The sequence below is a fragment of the Sciurus vulgaris genome (genome assembly GCF_902686455.1).
Source record: "Sciurus vulgaris genome assembly, chromosome: 6".
Taxonomy (NCBI): domain Eukaryota; kingdom Metazoa; phylum Chordata; class Mammalia; order Rodentia; family Sciuridae; genus Sciurus; species Sciurus vulgaris.
The window spans coordinates 30,155,969-30,178,168 of NC_136466.1; the positions used below are offsets into that span (position 1 = coordinate 30,155,969).

Consider the following 22,200-nt stretch of genomic DNA (forward strand, 5'->3'; position numbering starts at 1 on the left):
GAATGTAGAAATTGACAGTGGGGAAATATAACAGTGGTCCATTTTATGTGTTGAATATAACACTTGCTGCTCTACGACTGCAACTTATTTTTAAAATGGACATGTTTTTCTTTTCCTCTCTCCCTGCTCCTTCCTAATCTCTCCCCTTTTCTAATCTCAGAGGAAATAAGATTACCTTTCTTCCCCATCCTAGGTAGTTATCTGTCCCTGAGTATATACCTAACATAGGAACAATGTAATCTAGATTATGCAGATGGCACCAGAAAAATCTCAGAAATGACTATTTCCCAAATAAACAAGGGAATTACAACTCCAGACAGAGAACACACGAGGAATGTAGCCTTTCAGTCACCTCTGTTCCCCTGTTCCTGCTGATGGGCAGAATCACAGCCTTTGTGACAGGAGTCTAAGCAATAAACCATCTTTTTCCTTTTTCTAAAATTAAAAAAAAAAAAAAAAAAGAAAAAAGAAAATGGAGGAAAAAAGGGCCTTACAGTGGTCATAAAACCAATTCTCTACTTCCAAAAATACTATTATGATTTTTGATACAGAGTGTCATTACCTAGAACAACTGCCAGTAGGTGGCACTGTGGCCAGATGCACAGATTTTACATAACTGATAATATTAATTAAAAGTAAAACAAGCCAGGTGTGGTGTCACAGGTCTGTAATTCCAGTTACCTGGGAGTCTGATGCAGGAGGATTGCCAGTTTGAGGTCACCCGTGGCAACTCAGGAAGACCAAGTCTAAAAATAAAAAGGGCTGGATTGGGGTTGTGGCTCTGTGGTAGAGTGCTTGCCTAGCACATGTGAGGCACTAGGTTCAATTCTCAGCACCACATAAAAATAAATAAATAAATAAAATAAAGGCATGTGTCCATCTAGGACTAAAAATATAATAAATAAGTAAATAAATAAATTAATTAAATTAAATAGGAAGGGCTGGGTAGATATAGCTCAGTAGCAGAGTGCTAGCCCAACATGTGTGAGGCCCTCAATTCAACCCCCAGCAATGCAAAAAAAAGTTAATGAAAGCCTCTCAATGCTGCATTTTTCTAAACTGCCTGAAATATATGCTTTTAAGAAAAATACCCTATTAATTTAAGAAGGAGAAAATGCAAGTAATATGATCTTTTAAAAATGCCTTCTCTAACCTGGTTTCATGTTAATAATTAGCTTGTCCAACTTGAACCAACTTAGTTCTCATTTTTCTGATTTGTCAAGTTTCTGATAGTATTTGGTAAAATAAATAACACTAACTGTGTAAGCCTAATGTGTAAAAATCACACTCAAGAGTTATCAGTAAACAATCCCAAATAGTGTGCCCACTGCTCCGTTCTGCTCCATTTGGAAGACCAGTACATACAAAAGAAAACTTTTTTTAGCACACAACAGAGCTAAAAGCAAAAGACCCAGAAGCATAAACCACAGGTATCCAGAGAAAATATGGTATCTGTTCAGGCTTTACAACACAATACCAAAAAAAAAAAAATCTGGGAATAGAACACACTAAAGTTGAGACAAGAATAAATGAAAAAAATCAAAGCACAAGAAACTGTACTCTCCAGCTTACACAAGGAGAGCCAACTAGTTTTAAAGTTACTTTAATTAGCAATTCTTGCTATTTTTTTCCTCAAGAAATTAAGAAGTGGGTATATATTTCCACAAATAAACTTCTTAACAACTCATTTAAAAAAAAAAGAAAAACTAGAAAAAAGTAAATGATCAAACACTGGAAGCTGAATAAACAAGTTATGGCACATTATTATAATGGAGTCTCATGCAATCATTAAGAATAATGTGATCAGGGGCAGTGGCACATGCCTGTAAGCTCTGGAGGCCGAGTCAAGGAGGATCACAGGTTCAAAGCCAGCCTCAGGAGCAGCAAGGTGCTAAGCAACTCAGTGAGGCCCTGTCTCTATATAAGATATAAAACAGGGCCGGGGATGTGGTTCAGTGGTTGAGTGCTTCTGAGTTCAATCCCTGGTACCCCCCCCAAAACCTCCCAAATAGCATAATGTTATGGTTGGGCACAGTGGCACTTGCTTGTAGTCTCAACTACTTGGGATGTGGAGGGGGTATGACTGCTTGAGCCTAGGAGTTCAAGATCAATCTGGGCAACATAGCAAGACCCCCTTTTAAAACATAATGCTATAAAAAACCAGCTAACAGCATTTAAAGTTGTTCAGATTATAAAGTTTTAAGAAATGTTGCAAGAGATATGGACATCTAGGTATAGAAGCCCTACAGGGCCCAAAGACATGAATAGAAAAGATCTTCACAAGGGTATAATTATCAAAAATGTCAAAAGTACAAGAAAAAGACAATTAAAGAAACTGCAAGAGAATAATGCCATGTACATTTTAAGGGTACCACCATTAGACTAAGTGAGATTTCTTAGTAGATACCTTATAAGCATATCCAGCACAGCTATCCTTTAGAAATGAGTAAAGTAAAAATTAAGGGGACTCATCACCCACAAGACCAGTCTTAACAAAAGTTGCTTAAGGGAGTCCTCAGAAGTGAAAGAAAGATAACCACCATTATGCAAATACATGGAAGTATGACACTGGAAGAACAGTACACAAAACAGAAATAGGAATAATCAAATCTTGCCAATAAACCACCAAATCACAAAGACGAACCATAAAGAAAAAAGGATATTCAAAACAATTAGAAGGGCTGCGGATATAGCTCAGTAGGTAGTGCTTACCTTGCATGAAAAAGGTCCTGGGTTCAATCCCAGTTAAAAAAAAAAAAAAAATAAGGAAGAAAACTAACAAAAAGAGATGATTAAGTCTTCACCTATCAACAATAACCTTAACAGAAGATACAGACTAGATGAATTCATTAAAAAAAAAAGACAATGATATCCTGCCTACAAGAAGCTCACTGTAAGAAATTCATTTGTGTAGGAAAAATTCTACAAATAGAAACCAAAAGTAACCAAAAGTGACTATACTTACAAAAGACAAAAGAGACATGAAGACAAAAACTCTAAGAAGAGACAAAGAAGATCAGGATGTAACTATCAAGGGATTGATTCAACAAGATCCAATGACCAGGCATGGTGGTGCATGCCTGTAATCTCAGTACCTCAGGAGGCTGAGACAGGAGGATCACAAGTTCAAGGACAGCCTTCACAATTCAGTGAGAGCCCCAGTAACTAGGAGAGACACTGCCTCAAAATAAAAAGTGAAAAAGACTGGGGATATAGCTCAGTAGTAAAGAACCCTTGAGTTCAATCTCTGGTATATAAAAAAGAAAAAATGATAAAATGTTTGTGAATATATATGTACCTAATGCCAGAGCATCCAATTTAATAAAAAAAAATATATATATATATATATATTATAAGATCTAAAGGGGGCCAAAGGTTCCAAAACAATGATAGTAGGGGACTTCAACACCCACTTTTATCAATGAATAGATTGACAAAACGACAACAAAGACACATTAAACTATATTATAGACTGAATAGACCCTAACAGACATTGACAGAGCATTTCACCCAATAACTACAGAACACTTACCATTTTCATCAGCATATGGAACTTTTTCTAGAATAGACCATATATTAGGCCAGAAAATGTCTTAACATTCAAGAATTCTGAAATTGTATTCTTTATCTTTTCTGACCACAGTGGAATAAAACTAGAAATCAACAAAATAAACTTATACAAGCATGTGAAGGAAATTATACAAATAAGTGGAGAATGAACAACACATTATGAAGGAACACTATGTTGCTAAAGAAATAATAAAAGGGAAATTTTCAAAATTCCTCAAAATAAATGAAAATGGAAACACAACACAGCAAAACTTAGGAAATACAGTAAAAGCAGTACTAAGAGAGGCGTTTATAGCAATAAGTGCGTACATTAAAAAAAAAAAAAAAGATTTCTAATAAACAACCTAGCAATGTATCTCCTGGACCTAGAGGAAAAAAAAAAAAAAAAAAAAAAAAAACCCAGAAATTAGGAAGGAAATAACAAAGATCAAAAGAAATAAATGAAGTAGAGTCTTAAAGATCAATCGAATAAAGAGTTGGTTTTTAGAAAAGACAAAATCAACAATCCTTTAGCTAGTTAGACCAAGAAAAAAGACCCAAATAAAATCAGAAATGAAAAAGGAGATATTATAATTTATACCAAAGAAACAGAGGATTATTAGGATTATTAGGAAAAACTGTATAACAAATTAGAAAACCCAGAAGAATGGATATTTCTGGACAAAAGTGACCTAGAATAATTCAACCTAAAAGCCCTGAACAGACCAATAAGAAGTAGTGAGATTAAATCAATAATAAATACAACTTCCAACAAAGAAAAGTTTAGGGCCAATGGCACCATTGCTGAATATTACCAGCCATTTAATGAAGAATTAAAGCGAATTCTTCTCAAACCATCCCAAAAAACTGAAAGAGAGGGACCATTCTGAACTTAGTTTATGAGACCAGCATTACCCTGATACCAAAACCAAATCAGGCAGCAACAAAAAAGGGAAATTTATATATGAATACCCCTGATGAACATGGATGCATAAATTCTCAAAAAAACAAAACAAAACAAAACCAAAAACAAACAAACAAACAAAAAAACTAGCAAATAAAATTCAACATCACATCAAAAAAATCACTTACTACAATCATGTTGAATTTGTCTTAGGGATCCAAGGATGGTTCAACATAGGCCAATCAATAAACATTCAATATCCTTTCACAATAAAAGCTGGGAATGAGCCAGACATGGGTAGTACATGACTGTAATTCCAGCTACTTGGGAGACTGAGGCACAAGGTACACAGTTTCTAGATCAAACTGGGCAACTTAAGATCCTGTTTTCAAATTAAACTTATAAAAGGGTTGGGGATGTAATTCAGTGGTAGAGCACTTGTTTAGTAAATATGAGGTTCTGAGCAATATAGCACTGCAAAACAAAATAACAACAACAAAAATACTTCTGAATAAATCAAGTATAGAAGAATGGTACTTCAACATAATAAAGGCTGCTTAAAACAAACCCATAGCCAACATCATACTGAATGGGGGAATGTTGAAAGCAGTTCCACTAGGATTTTAACAAGATAAGCAATTGTGTCCACCCACTCTCACTGCTCTTGTTCAATAGTTCTGGAAGTTTTAGGTAGAGACAATTAAGCAACAGAAAGAAATAATATCAATAGAAAGTAGGAAGTAAAAGTAGGAAGATGATATAATTCTCTACACAGAAAAGCTTAAAAGTTCCACCAAAAGATTATAAGAACTAATAAGTGAATTAGTAAAGTTGTAGAATTATAAACTGTATATACAAAAATCAATAGTACTTTTACACACTAATAATGAACTTGCTGAAAAAGAAATCATGAAAGCAAACCATTCACAATAATTATAATTTTAAATACCAAGGAATAAATTTAACCAATGAAGAGATGGACCTCAAAAATGAAAATTATAAAACATTAATAAAAGAAACTGAGGAAAATGTAAAAAATTGGAAAGAACTCCTATGTTCATGTATTAGGAAAATTAACACTGTTAATGCCCACACTACCCAAAGCAATTTACAGATTCAATGCACTATTTCCTATCAAAATACCAAAGCCATTCTTTATAAAATTAGAAAAAACAATCCTAAAATTCATATGAAATCACAAAAGACCCTGAATACCCAAGGTAACCCTAAACATCAACAACAAAAAACCCTGAAAGCATTATTATACCTGATTTAAAGGGATAGTAAAGGCATTAAAACAGAAATATATATACCAGTGGAAGAGAATAAGGCTCCCAGAAATAAATTTATGCAACAACGGCAAACTAATTGTTTTTGGTAAGTACTGGGGATCAAACCTGAGGCTTTGTGCATGTTAGCTATGTGCTCTACCACTGAGCTAACTCCAGCAAACTGATTCTTGATAAGGGTCAAAAAATACATTGTTTCAATACATGATCCTTGGAAAACTGGATTATCTACAGGCAAAATACCATAACTTGTTCCCTATCTCTTACTCTGTACAAAAATCAAATAAAAATGGATCAAAGACTTAAATGTAAGACCTGAAATTCTGAAACTATTAGAAGAAAATGTCAAAGGAACATTTCAAGGCAATAATATCCACCGATTATCTGGATCTGACCTTAAAAACATAAGCAACAATAGAAAAACTAGACAGAGGATTAATATCCAGAGTATATAAGGAACTTAAAAAGATTTAACAGAAACAAAAACAAAAAACAAGTAATCCAGTTAAAAGATAGACCAAGTGATCTAAATAGCTACTTCTCAAAAGAAGAAATGCCAATGGACAACAAATATATTTTAAAAATGCTCATTATGCAAATTGAAACTACAATAAGCTATCATCTCACCTGAGTTTGAATGGCTATTATCAAGAAGATAAAAAAATAACAAATGCTGACAAGGATGTACAGAACAAGCAACTCTCATACCATCTTGGTGGAAATGTAAATTAGAACAGGCATTATCTCCATAGTATGGATGTGCCTCAAAAAACTAAATGGAACTATGATATAATACAGCGATCCCACTCTTGGGTATATAAACAAAGGAAAGGAAAACAGCCTACCAAAGAGATATCTGTGTGACCACAACCCTGTTCACTGTGACACTATTCCCAATAGCTAGGATATGCAATCGACCTAGGTACCAAACAACAGGTGAATGGATAAAGAAAATATGATATGTATACACAATATTCAGCCATAAAGAAGAATAAAATCCTGTCTTGCAACAAAATGGATGGAACTGGAGGACTTGATTATCTTTCGTGAAATAAGGCAGTCACAGAAAAATGAATACCACATGTTCTAACCCATATGTGGAAGCAAACAGTTAATCTGAATGTAAAATAGTAATTATTAGAGGATGAGAAAAGTGGGGGAGGGTAGGAAGAAGTGAGTAGATAAAAAGTGGTTGGATTCGATCAGTATACAAACCCTATTAATATGTACAATTAATACAATACATATTAAAACAAAAATAAAAGTATTTTAAAAATTAAAAAACTAGAAGCAATTTAATGAGAGCCAAATAAATTATGGCATATTGTTACAAAAGAGTATTATGCAATCATTAAGAATAGTGTTGGGGCTGGGGTTGTAGCTCATGGGTAGAGCGCTTGCCCAGCATACGTGAGGCACTGGGTTTGATCCTCAGCACCATATAAAAATAAATAAATTTTTAAAAAGTATTTTAAAAAATAATAGCGTTGTATGTCCAGTGTAACTCCACATCATGTACAACCAGAAGAATGGGAAGTTATATTACATGTGTATATAATATGTAAAAATACATTCTAAGGTCATGTATAACTAAAAAGAACAAACAAAAAATTAAAGGAAAAAGAATAGTGCTGTAAAAAATCATTTATCAGCATTCAAAAATGTTAAGATTATATATATTGTTTTAAAAAGTCACAAAACGGGCTGGGGAGATAGCTCAGCTGGTAGAGTGCTTGCCTCGCAAGCACAAGGCCCTGAGTTCGATCCCCAGTACTGCAAAAAAAAAAAAAAAAAAAAAAAAAAAGTCACAAAACATTATATATTTTAAATTTTTGAATACTGTGAAAACAAACGTATATCTCCATACTTAATAGTTTTAACCCAAAATATATGAAATGCCATCAATGGTTACATAACTGGATGGTGAGAATGGTTTTAATTTGTCAAATACAGACTGTAATAAGGCAAAACAAGTCAGGTTAAATAGTGACTATAACACAGAGGATTAATATTTTATATTATAATATTTTATAAAAAGAAAAAAATGTTTAAATAATTGGAAGAGAAAATGAACCTTGGGTGGCTCTGAATGTCCTAAGTTTTTGAACTAGTATTGTATGCTATCAAAAACAGAACCCATCGAAAGACTACATTTCTGTTTCTGACAACCAAATCAATATAATACACATCAACCAAAAATAAAAGTATTTTAAAAATTAAAAAACTAGAAGCAAAAGATACCCTTAGGAATTCTGCCAATCAACTAACCCCCCATCCCTCATATTATCATTAAACACAAGCAAACAAAACAGGACAAGGTGTAGACTAACTGTTCTTGGATTTGGGGAATCGTGACTCCTTAGAAAACTGGTTACTATGTAACCTCTTCCTAAAAACCACACATGGATTTGTTTGAACGTTATCCTTATTTCTTAATCTACTTTGTAACTGAAAAAGAAGCAATCTATAATTACAAAATTAAAAACTTCTGAAGAAACAGCTTTACTTTTTTTTCTGGTATAAGTTCATATTTCATCTGCTTTTTCTTTTTTTAATATTTGTATGTGAAAATGTACCTTCAACACTTGCATTATTTCTGCACTAGTACATGTTATGTATATTTGACTCACTTTTCAAGGGAAGGATGTCTTATAGCATGTAAAAAAAAGAAAGAACAAAAATCCTCCCCATTCTATTACCTGAGTTTTCAAATAGGACTCTGATCTATCTATACCACATTCAAGAAACACAAAGGAAGAAAATTCACAAATATGTCAAAAAAGTAACATTTCTTCTACAATATTTAAATAAAGGCAAAATAAAAAACAAAATTCCCACAGGTGAGAGTACTTCATATTTTAAAAAATACTTCATATTTGCCTGTCCCAAATTTTATTTACATCTAGAGACCAAAGTGTTGATATCACCAAAAATATTATGAAATTAAATACTGCATGTGAAAATTAAAGAAAATTCAGGAAACATTTCCAAATATACTCACAGCAAGATAGCTGTTAACATCCACATCATCGGTTATGGTTTGGCGTTCTCCTCTGTAGTTTATTTTCCGAAACCTTCGTCGAGACTGTCTGGCAGGAATTTCTCTTTGTAGAAAACTATCTTCGTTATCTTTGGAATTCTCTACCTGAAAAACATGTTCATATTCCTGACTAAATAGCCAATTTTTCCATGTTACTGACAGTCTATGGAGTCTCATCAGGCTCATAAGGAATCTTCATTTATTTCTGGCAAGAAACTGCCTCAAAAAAACAGTGTGTATAGGACAAAGCTCATGAGTTCAAAAAGATTAAAGACAATGTTATAAAGAGACCACAGTCTCCTTCCAGGAAATAGTCTCTTATGCACATAAACATATATCCTCTTAAATAAAGTCACTTACCAGAAATGAAGGCTGTTAACTACACCTACAGGTTCAATAATTATAACTTCTAAGTCAGTCTAATTACAAATGGCCTGGTTATACACATATAAAAGCAAACAATCATGGTTATGATTTACAGTGAAATGTTAAAAAGTAAATACAAAAACACATTACTCATTATTCTTGGTGTTTAATTTAATACATGACTACAGCTAAAAGTAAGGCTGGCATCTTTTAAGAAAGGAGGATGGTGGTACAGGTCTGTAATTTCAGTTATTCAAGAGGCCCAGTCAGGAGAACGGCAAATTTATGGACAGCACTGGCAACTCGGTAAGACCCTGTCTCAATATAAAAAGCAAAAAAAAGGGCTGGGACATAGCTCAATGGTAGAACATCTCTGGTTTCAATCAGAGAGAGAGGGAGGAAGCAAAAAAGGGAGAGAAAGGGAGACAGGGGGAAAAAAAACACCTAACATTTATCTAGAATTTAAAATAAGCCAGCACGTACACTATGTACATGTGTGCGGGGGAGAGGTGTATTAAACACCATCTAGTTAAGATATTATCACTTGTAGTTTACAGACAAACAAAACCCCCAAAGATTAGTGACTTTCCAGGCTCACAAAAGTGATACTTATTAAAGGTGAGTGGGCATAAAGGTCTATTTCCAAAGCTTGTTTGGTTGATACAAGAATGCATTGCTTGTCCAATCACAGACCAAAGCATAATTTTTAAAAAATGAACTATTTTTACAAAGGGCATATTGATATGGTCTAAGATATACCTTATAATTAACCTCAGATTCGATATATAACAAATGATAAATTCACTTTTCTCCTACAACTACTTTTCCTGTTAATGTCATACCTCTTTGCTAATACTATATGTTCTAGGCTCCGAAATGCTATCTAATTAACATTCCCAGCTTCCCTGCTCGTCTTCCAAATCTTAGGTCCAATCACTTTTCAAATTGTCAATTCTTTTTGTACAAGCTCCTCATAATCCCATTCTTTCATTTCCACTACCACCATCTCTTATTCGTGTCACTTCAGTCCTGAATATCCCCAATAGGTGATACTACTGCTGGGATTCTCCAATCCTATCCTTCACGTCAGATAAATTATCACCTAGATAACTTATCATTATGTCAGGCCTGCTGTTTTAAAATGCTTCAATGGGGTGCTAATGTTTACCAAATAAACTTTAAATTCTTACATTTGATATTCAAATGGAGGCATGCTCCCGCCCATGCTCTTATCACCTTATGAGGTATATAACAACCTTGGAAAAGTTGTTCTCTTATCTTTCTCCCCTTAAAAAATACACTCATATAAAAACTTTAATGAGATAAGCAAAACTTCCCTGTGATTTCTCAGATTTGAGTCTACTCAATTCTGTTTCAGGTTTTACTCAGTTTGTGGAGGTACAGGAAATTTAAGAATAAGTACCAGCTAAGTCAATGTGACTATTCATGTGCCTCTCCATATAAATAGCTTATATTCTCTCCTAAGTAATCTAACTTAGGTTATTTCCCTCTGGTAGTGCCATTAACTGGACACTACCAATCATTTAAGATATATCTCAATTGCCATTTCTTTGACAACCACAAAATACATTCCTCTCTTCAGACCTTGACTGGCTTAGTCTATTCACACCTACACTTCTTATAAATGGTATCTGCTCCCTATTGCTTTTATTCCTTTACAAATGCTGCTATTACTTCTGCCTAAGATCCTATTCCTTTTCTGCCTACTTGTTGATCTGCTAAATGTTGTTATTCATTACCCATTTTAAACAATCTGGTCTCTACTCTAGGACAGTATTTCTCCCTCTACAGCACTAAGCATACCCATCATAATTATTTAAGAAAACCTTGGGGCTGGGGATATAGCTCTCAGTTGGTAGAGTGCTTGCCTTGTAAGCACAGGCCCTGGGTTCGATCCCCAGCACCACAAAAACAAAACAAAACAAAACAAAACAAAACAAAACAAAACAAAACAAAACAAAACAAAACAAAACCCTCACTAACAAGGTAACAAGTTCTCCAAGGCAAGAACTGTATTATATTCACCTTTGTTCATTTAACACCTAGAGGATTTGCCAAAATGCACATTACATTAAGTCCCCATTTGTTTTCAAATATGTGAAATTTGAAGAGAAATGTGTATAAGTTCTTCAAGAAATAAACAGGCAGGCTAGGCATTGTGGTGCACACTTGTAATTCCAGCAATTTGGGAGGCTAAGGCAGAGGATCACAAGTTCAGCCTCAGCAACTTACCAAGGCCCTAAGCAACTCAGCGAGACCCTGTCTCTAAATAAAATACAAAAAAGGGCCGGGGAAGGTTTCAGTTGTTAAGTGTCCCAGGGTTCAATCCCTGGTACCAAAATATCAAAAACAAACAAAAAAATAAAAACAAAAAATGGATGCCAGAAAATAGTGGAATATATTAATTGTACTGAGAAAAATTATTTCTCCTAAATTTATATCCACGGCAAAACCCTCCAACAATCAGCAAACTAAAAATTTCAGACAAAAAAAATAAACAGAACAATAATATGCCAATTGAGATGTTTATACACAAAAGAGATTCACTAAAGAAAAGTCAAAAGGTATACTTAAAACATGAGTGTTCCCATAAGTAAGGTCTTGACAATAAGAATTAGAAGTAAAATGCTAAATATATAATTAATTATGAGCAACTAATCACTGTATAAAATAATATAAGGCAAAATTTGTGAAATAAATAAAGCTAAAATACTGGACAACAGAAATTATATCTGTATACTAACATTAAAGTCTTATAAGTTGGTTACTTACTGATTTCAGTTATTTTTTAAATAGGCATTTAAAAATATGATCAAAAATATGAGAAATTAAAATAACAGATTAATATATCACTAAGCAACAAGAATCCTAAACTCAATTATCCAGTTGGGCCCAGAATGTAGAAAAAAGATAAGTATCTAAGGCTAAGTTTTTATGGGGAATGTAAGGGTAGTTTGTTAGAAAAGTGTATTAAATTATTATACTAAAAGATAAAAAGATTCAGGTATAATTCTCTGTAAAAAAATGCAGAAAAGTTTTTTTTTTTAAAAATAAATGTCAGAATCCTTTCCTGATAATTCTTTTTTTCCCTGATAATTCTTAGCAATATTTATTTTCTTTACCAATTTAAATTTTTTTTTTTTTTTTTAGTTGTCAATGGACCTTTATTTTACTTATTTATATGTGGTGCTGAGAACTGAACCCAGTGCCTCACACATGGTAGGCAACTGCTCTACCATGGAGCCATAACCCCAGCCCTAGCAATATTTTTTGATACTGAAGTTAACCTCTTTAGGTTACTATAAACTTTTGACAGAATACAATAATGTCTGCTATTTCCTTGCAATTAAAAAAACAAAAATCACTCTAAGACATCGCCTACTCTACACATATTATAAGTAATTGATTCCTGGAGGTCTATGTCCATTTAGTGGCAGAATGGTACCTATTCACCATAACTTGGGCTCCATATATACTAGGAACAGTTGTAAGTACTTGGTCATCACTGCTTTTAAGCTTTTGTAATGTAAACAGCCCTAAGAATAATACATTTTTTGTAAGTACTTAAAAAAAGTCTACTATGGTCTAATACATTTTATTTATTTATTTAGATAATTACTAAAAATCCTACATGATAGGATAAGACTTAACAAACCTAAACATCAAAGGAAGCAAAAATGAGACAAGGTGCAGGACAATATAAATTAACAAACATGGAAAATAGAAGGATGCAGAAAACAGTGAGCATGTATTGAAGATAGTAGGGAAGAGGATCTGGTGAAATTTTGATCTTAAGACTAGTGCCTAGCTAGGTAAAGAAGGAATGGAACAGATTTCTAAACCCCACTACATGCTTTAGAGTCATTCTCTGCTCCTTTAGCTTCTATTTCATCACCATGATCAACTCAAGCTGGTCATCCCATCTTCATTATCACCATCCAGTAGGTAGCTGACTCATCTTCATATTAATCTCCTCTTTCTTCAAGGTGCTGCCACTCTGCTCCTCTTTTGATTTACTCTTCATTTCCCTTTCTTGGTTGCTCCTTTTCAAAAAATTTCTAGGCTTTCCAGTAGGGAACCCACTTTTTTTTGTTGTTGTTTGTTTGCTTTTGTTATTGTTTTAAAATCTGGGTCTGCTCCTTCTTAATGAATTGAAGATCTCTTTCAACTTTCCAGACTTGGAAGAAGATCCCTGGTATCCACTTTTAGAACTGAAGCCTACTTGCTTCTTTATGATGTGTTTCCCATAACTAGTATTTAGAAATCAATATAGTCCAAGCAACAGGAGGAGGAGGAGGAGGAACACTTGTTGGGTAACTGTACATCCTCTCATCATAATTCTGTTAAAGCCATATTCCAAAAAGAGAGGAGACATACAACTCTTCTATCAAATCATGTCACATTGCTTTTCCCCACTTCACTTTTGGCTCTTCAGCCAGTTCAGTATCTAGAACCTGGCTCACAATCCTTCTGCTATTCTCTTCTACTACAACTGCATGGACATCTCTCATTATCATGCTAAGAGAAGGCAATGCCCTGAAAAGAGCAACCCACAATTTTGCCATAATATGAAATCACTTCTGTATCAACCTTGATCATAAGAGTTGATATCCCCAAAGAATACATCTTTTTTTCCTGCTCTTTCCTTGCTTTCTGACATTTTTTTCCCCTTGCTTAAATACACCATACAGAAGGTTCTTGCCACTGGTTTTAGTATTGGTGATTCCTCTATACACATTACCAAACACTGGGAGAAAATTTTCTGTCTTTGTTGGGTTTCTGTAGATAACTTAAATAAGGTTACAGAAGTTTCCTTCTCTTGATGTTCATGGAGCGAGGATTTGTCCTACTTAACACCATCAACCTTTATATGTGATGACAACCTTACCCCCACAAAGTAAAAAAATGTAGCTGAGGATCAAAAAAATATCTCTCAAGCTGTGTTCCACTAACATATATTTCAAGTGAGTTATAATAGGGTGGGGGGGATTCAATTATGAAATCTCTTACTCACAGGTTCTCTGTGGAGATGACGACTGCTGCTAGAGGTTGGCAACATAGCTGCAACCACTCAGTCAGTATTCATCTCTTAACAAAGCCTGTTTTTTACTTTATTTAATTGACAAAGTAATTGTATCTATTTATGGGATACATAACATATAATTACATAATTACATAATCTTACATAATTTTATATATTAATATATAAAATATATATACATAATTACATAATTTTACATATATTATTTTACATAAATTATTTTACATATATTAATATATACATAATTACATAATTTTATATATATTAAATTAATTTTGTTTTGTTAGTGGTATTAAAACTTTCCTCCTTTTTGAATTGTTTTTAATTATATAAAAAAGATTTACATGGCTCCATTAAATTGTTCTTCTTTCCTCTTCTAGTTATTTTTTTTTTTTTTTAAGTTTTAAATCTGTGCTTGGGTATTTTTTATGTTGTTATTGTAAATGTATTCTTCATTTTGGGGACATGTATATATCATAGATTAGTTTCCTGATCCTTATGTTTAAAAAAAAAAAAAAACCTTCCTGGGATTTTGTTGGAGATTACACTAAATTTTAGAAGAATTTTTAAGGAATTTGTATCTTACAAATACTCATTTCCTTAACTGATTTTAGATCTAAAGAAGATCTAAAAAATGTTATGGTTTTCTTTCTAGAGGTTTCCTGTGTGGAAGTCTATAATTTTTGTTACATTTATTCTGATGTACACAGATCTTTTGATGTTTATAAAAGGTATATTTACTAAATTCTATTTTCTTTTAGTGCTTATAAATAGAAATACAGTTGACTTTTGTCTGTGAACAAGAATCTAGTAATATCCACGAATAACTTAATTTCAAAAGTTCACATTTAGGCATTTTTGAATTTTCTACATGCAAATCATGTCATTTATAAATGATAGCTTTATATTCTCTTTTTCAATCTTTTTTCCCATTTTTTACACCATAAAGAACTCTCTTGTCACTGGTTATAGTATTGGTGAGTCTTCTATACACATTACCAAACAAGTTTTCAGTCTTTGTTGGATTTCTGAAGATAACATAAATAAGGTTACAGAAGATTCCTTCTCTTCCTGGTTTGCTCGAATCCTTTCAAATCATGGTTTTGAATATTTTAAAATGTCTTCTGTATCTATAGAAATGATCATCAGTTATACTGAGATACTAAATCACATTGATTTTCAAACCTTGCAACTCTTAAGAGTAAGTTCAAATTAGTTATGATGTTTTATACTAGTTGGGGAATTGATCCCCTATTAATCTTTTTGTTTTTGTTTTGGGTGCTGGGGATCGAACCCAGGGCCTTAGTGCTTACAAGGCAAGTACTCTACCGACTGAGCTATCTCCCCAGCCCCTTAATTTTTTAAATTTATTTTTGATTCCTTATAACCTTCCCAACATACTCCCACTGAAAACACTGACTTTGTAATGCTGCTTTTGCATAAAGCCCTGGTTGGGCTTTGTGATCAAAATTAAACTGGGCTCATAAAAGAGGTTTACTAGTCAAGTTTCTCTTATTTTATTTTATACGTTATTTCTTCTTTAAATATTTGGAAAAATTCATCAGTGATGCTATATGGGTTTAAATTTTTTGATAGAAATGTATATAATCAGATTTACTTTCTTTTAAAGATAATGGTATAAGTAGATTTTCCTGTATGTGTGAACTGCTTTAGGTAAATGGTGTTTAAATTTTAAGGAGCTGGACTACCTCCAGCTGGTTGGTTTAAGTTTTCCATGGTATCCTTTTTAAAATCTTTTCTTTTAAACATGTTTGCTGGATCTACAGTAGTGTATACACTCTTTCTCATTCCTAACATGAGTTCTGTGCCTTTTTTGTTCCTGATTATGTTTCACAGGGGCTTATCAATTTTATTAGTTTTCTCGAAGAACCAACTTCCGCCGCCTTTGTTGATTCTATTTAAATGCTTTTATTAGTGCATTGTAGTTATACTTAATAGTGGGTTCATTTTGACATAATCATACTTGCATGGAATTAAATTTGCTCCATTTCAGTTCCCAATGCCTAGTCTTTCCCTCTCTTCCTCCCTCCTTCTAGTCTCCCTTCTATTTATTGTTTTTTTTTTTTAAGTTGTGGTTTATTGATAATACATAAAGGTGGAACTCACTGTGGTACATTTATACATGTACATAGCATAATTATGTCAGATTCATTCTACCTTTCTCCTCCCCCTCAATCTACTTCTTCTACCTTACTGATCCTTCCTCTATTTTCTGGGAGCTGTCCCCACCCCTCCACCCCATTTTCCCCCCTTACTTTGATTTAGCTTCCACATATGAAGAAAACATTTGAACCTTGACTTTCTGAGTCTGGCTCATTTCACTCAGTATCTTCTCCAGTTCCACCCATTTACTGACAAATGTCATCATTTCATTCTTTTCTGTGGCTGAGTAAAACTCCATGGTGCATACATACCACATTTTCTTGTTCCATTTGTCTGCTGATGGGCACCCGGCTGGTTCCATGACTTGGTTCTTGTGAACTGCACTGCTGTAAAGACCGATGTGCCTGTATCACTACAGTGTGCTGATTTTAGTGGTTTTTGATAAATTCCGAGGAGAGGGATAGCTGGGTCATATGGTGGTTCTATTCCGGTTTTTTTGAGGAATCTCCATACTGCTTTCCAAAGTGGTTATACTAATTTGCAGTCCCACCAATAATGTGTGAGGGTATCTTTTCCTCTACATCCTCACTAGTATTTATTATTTGTGTTCTTGATCACCATTTTATCAGGACTGAGATGGAATCTCAGTGTAGTTTTGATTTTCATTTCCCTGATGGTCAGAGGTATGGTACATTTTCTCATGTATCTGTAAGCTATTTGCAATTTCTGTTCCAAGAAACTGTTCAGTTCTTTTTGCACATTCATTGATTGGTTCATCTGTTTATTTGGTGTTAAGTTTTTTGAGTTCTTTATGTATTCTGGATATTAATACCCTGTCAGAGGAATAGCTGGCAAAGATTTTCTCCCATTCTGCACCGAAGAGGCTTTTTAATTTGATACCATCCCACCAGTTTATTCTTGTTTTTTTTTTTTTTAATATATATATTTTTTGTAGTTATAGAAGGATATCATGCCTTTATTTATGTGGTGCTCAGGATGGAATCCAGTGTCCTACCCGTGCTAGGCAAATACTCTGCCACTGAGCTACAGTCCCAGCCCCTATTCTTGGTTTTATTTCTTGAGATTTAGGGGTCTTGTTAAGGAAGTCAGTTTCTGTACCACTATGTTGGAGTGCTGACTCTATATGATTCGCTCTATTTTAAGTCTGTTTTTATGACACTGATTTTTATTTTTTATATTTATCTTTGTTATTTGTTGGCTTCCCATTTCTATGTGGTATGCTGTTCTTTAACTTCCTGACATGGATATTTAACTCACTGAAAGCATTTCATCTTACAACATTAAGGCTCAACTGCACAGCAAAAAATGCTTAAGCTGAATTGTATACATTTTGGAAATCCTCTTCATTCAGATACAATATTTTCTAATTTTCCCAGTGATTCTTCTTTGACAAGGGATATAAAGGATACTTCTGAATTTCAAAAGCTGAATTTTGTTCTAGTTATGTTTTATAATTGATTTTTTAAACCAAATTTCATGATGTTCAAAACTAAACTGAAAAGTTTTAAATCTTGAAATTTTAAGGGACTTGGTAATGTCTCATCATATGGTCAATATTCCATGAGCACTTGCAAAGTATTCTGTTGCTGACAAGGCAGTGTTCCCTACGTATCTATTAAGTAAAGGGTAAATGATCAGGTCCAAACCTTCAGTATCTTTTATTCTTGATGTCTGCTTTCTCAGCTGTTTTCAGATGTACACTAAAATTTCCCACTGTTACTGCATGACTGACTAATTTGCATTTTACAAATGACAATTTTTGCTTTATGCATGTTTTATTTTACATTTATTTATTTGCAGAGATGGGGATGGAACCCAGAGTCTCCCATATACTAGGTAACAAATGAGCTACTGCCCCAGCTAAACTTTTTTTTTTTTGGCAGTACTGCAGATCAAACCCAGGGTCTCCTGAATATGAGGTAAGAACTCTACCACTGAGCTACATCCCTTAACTTTTTGTTTCTTTTGAGAGGATCATGTGACATTGTTCAGGGTAGCCTTGAATTTGTGATCTTCCTGCCTCAGCCTAAGTAGCTGGGATTACAGGCATGTATCACCACTCCAGCTCCCTCTAATAATTGTAACTATGCATTCATTTAGATTGAAACAAAGCCTTGACTTAGGTTCATTAGATCTAGTCTTTATTATTCTCTACTTCACTTATTTCTGGTTTTATTTTTATTATTTCTTGTGTTTTATTTTGGCTTTACTTGACTGTCCTTTTTATGTTTAAAATTTTGGGAGTGTAATCAGTTTATTTCTTTCATTTTGAAATGATAAGTGTTTAGAGCTATTCATTTTTCTCTGACCATTTTAGATGTATTCCATATATATTTTGATATATGGCACATTTTCATTGTAATCACTTTGCAAAGTTCTGTAATTTTAGGTTGTATTTGTTCTTTGACAAAAAAAGTTTTTAGAATTTCCACATAAAATGGTCTTTTTGTAGTAATTATTACTAATTATTTAGTAATAATTTTGACTTTCATTGCGCACAATTACAAACTGTTAATATATTTACTTAAAGGAAATTACCTATTCTTTAGTGCATGAAACAATATATGACCAATTTTCACAACTGTGCCATGCACACTTTTTTGTCTGCTTGATTTATATTTTCTACCAAGAACAGAGGATTACATTCACCTATTTAGTAGTTTATATTTCATTGAATCCCCTGTAGATTTTGTTTTACAGAGAAGGGTTCTGCATAATTGGATGCACAGATATTCAGGTATTATATCTTCATTATAAACTATGACTTTTAATGTTGAAAATATCATTCTGTGCCACAGTTAATGCTTTTGGCTTAAATTCCACATTTTATGCTATTAAAATTACCACACTTCTCTCAGGTTCTTACCTGCTTAGTTGTACCACTATTCACTGCTTTACTGTAGACTTCTCAAATCATTAAGAGTATCTATTATAAAAAATACATGGTTAGGTCCTATGTTGTGACTTCAAATTGAAAATCTCTTTTAATAATAAGTAGCTGGGATTGTAGTTCATTGGTAGAGCACGTGCCTGGCATGTTTCATGTTTGGGGCACTGGGTTCAATCCTCAACACGTACTGTGTCTATCTACAACTAAAAAAAAAAAAAAAAAAAATAGATAAAGCCCATGCACATTTACTATTATAACTAATATTTTGGGTCTCAATCTTGTAATAACATTTTATAATTATGTATATTTGTAATATTTATCATACTATGAGATATGTATTCTTTGCTCTTTGATTAAAAAATTTTTTTTTGGTATTTAGGAACACCTTTATTTTCATTCTAGTGTTTACCTTTTTTGGTTTAATATTTTTTGAGGCTCTTTGTCCTGTCTGTTTTTATCTCACACAATTTTTAATTGATACATAATTCACATTATCATAAAATTCACAACTCATAAAAGGGCACTAGTTACTGGTTCTTGATATATTCACAAAATTGTACAACCATTGCTACCATTTAGTTTTGGCACATTTCATCACCTTGAAGAAATCCTACATCCATTTGTATCCTTTTCCCATTCCTCTCTTCACAAACCCAAGTAGCCACTAATCATTAATCTTTATGAATTTCCTTATTCTGTATACTTCATATAAACAGAAACAGGTAACAGGCATCCTTTTTATTTAGCTTCTTTCACTTAACATTTTTGAGTTTCATCCATGTTGCAGAAGGTATCAATACTTCACTTTTTTTTTTTTCTTCAATGCTGGGGGATCAAACCCAGGGCCTTGAACATGCTATATAAGCATTCTATCTCTGAGATATAAGCCTCAGCCCCACTTCCACCTTTTTTTTTTTTTTTTTTTTTTTTTTTTTGGTGGTTGTGGTGGTGGTGTGGGGTATGGGGTGGGGAAACCAGGTGTTGAACTCAGGAGCACATGACCACTGAGCCACATCCCCAGCACTATTTTGTATTTTATTTAGAGACAGGAGGGTCTCATTGAGTTGCTTAGCACCCTGCTTTTGCTGAGGTTGGCTTTGAACTCATGATCCTCCTGCTTTAGTCTCCTGAGCTGCCGGGATTATAGACATGTGCCACTGAGCCCGGCCCCACTTCACTTTTTACGGTACAATAACATTCTTTCCTATGAAGATAGGACATTTTGTTTATTAATTTAACCAGGTAATGGACACCTGGGCTATTTTTTCCTAATATTATGAATAATGTATATATTAGATTATGAGATTTTATACAGACACATGTTTTCTGTTCTACTGAGTATATACACAGAAATAAAATTAATGGGTCATATGATAATTATTTTTAACCGTTTTGATGAAAGTCAAACTGTTCTAATTTGTCTGCAGCATTTTTACATTTCCATCAATGGTATAAGGCCTCTAATTTCTCCACGCCCTTGCTAATACCAGCTATTGCCTATCTGTGAAACCTTATGACTTATGATTATTTTCAAGTTTGACTATTTTCAAGTCCTCTGTCTTCAAGTTAGGATGTAAATGTGGTTTGTGTGTAGATTTCTTTTATCCTTCGTATGGTTCTACATTGTTAGGAAATTTGACATTGGAGGAAATATTGGGACAAAGATAGTTAAGTGGATGGAATTGTTTTCAACTATCCAGAGGAACCCAGATTTAAAAATTAAATTAAAATAATTAACTAATGAATTCTATAAAGCAATATGGTTTAAGTTAAATAATCTTGTCCCGAGGAGAGATTTTAAACATGACTCTAAACCAAAATTCACTAGGAGAAAAAGAAAAAAAAAAAAAATTGACACAACCAAATAAACAAAAACAGTGACAAAATGAATTTTAGATATGGAGTTGAAGAAAATGACAAATTTACAGCCTTTCAAAAATAATGACTTTATAATGTGACTGATTAAGATGACTAATCTATCATGTAGTTGCTGGGATTATAGGTATGTACAAGGCACAGCTCATATTCAAATTTCATCAATTATGCCAACAGCATTTGTTATGACCTTCACACTCCAGGATTTAACACAAGATGAAACACTGTATTTGTTATTTTTCCCCCTCATTTAGTCTAGAACTTGACACTGAGATATTTAAAGAATAGGCCAATTTATAGACTGTTTTTCAATTTGATTCATCTGATATTTTCTGATGATTAGACTCAGGTAAGCAGGGCTAGCAGGACTATGTGGCAGAGGTGGTACTCTGTTCTTCTCAGTGCATCACATCAGTTGCATGACTTCAGCTTGTGCCCGTAAGATGGTGTTAATAGTAACTGCTGTTATGGTAGTATTTGCTATACATTCCTACCAGAAACGTAGTAATTTTTCTCTTTATAAATGATTTGTGGGGTCATACTCAGAGATTACATATGTATTCTGTTTCTCATCCCCCTGTGACCCACTCTGTGGCATTTATCAAGAATTTTAACTTAATCATTCATTCCTTCACACTACTTGTTAGTTGGCATTATCATGTTAGGAAGAGCATTCTCTTCTCCCTAATTTGTGATTTTTTCGCTTTCCACAGTTTCAGTCACACACAGTCAACAAAAAAGGGTGAGGTGAGTATAGTATCAGAAATTTTGAGAAAGACCACATTCACTTTTACACACTGCATCTTTATAATTGTTCTATTTTTATTATTTTGGTTAAACTCTACCTAATTTTTAAGTTGAGCTTAATCAACAGTATGTGTGCAAAGGAAAAGACTCGATACATGTACAGGTTTTGTACTATCCATCGTTACAGGTATCCCTTTCAGGGTGGGGTGTGGTCTTAGAATATGTCTACCAGGAAAAGAGTAAACTATTGTACTGCAGAAGATACAAATTAAATAAGACATAATTTTTGCCTACTAGGAGCTTAAATTCCAGTTGTTTTTATAAAACTTAAAT

At 33.4% G+C, this 22,200-nt stretch overlaps 1 protein-coding gene across 10 annotated transcripts in view; it reads right to left on the reverse strand.

Moving 5' to 3' along the window:
• Positions 1-22,200, reverse strand: part of RAPGEF6 (Rap guanine nucleotide exchange factor 6) — a 209,443-nt gene that overhangs the window by 111,216 nt on the left and 76,027 nt on the right. For all 10 annotated transcript variants that reach the window (XM_079144100.1, XM_079144102.1, XM_079144104.1 and 7 more), the window contains one exon: positions 8,744-8,887. In XM_079144100.1, coding sequence (XP_079000226.1) covers positions 8,744-8,887 — 144 coding nt within the window. The remainder of the gene's footprint in view (positions 1-8,743; positions 8,888-22,200) is intronic.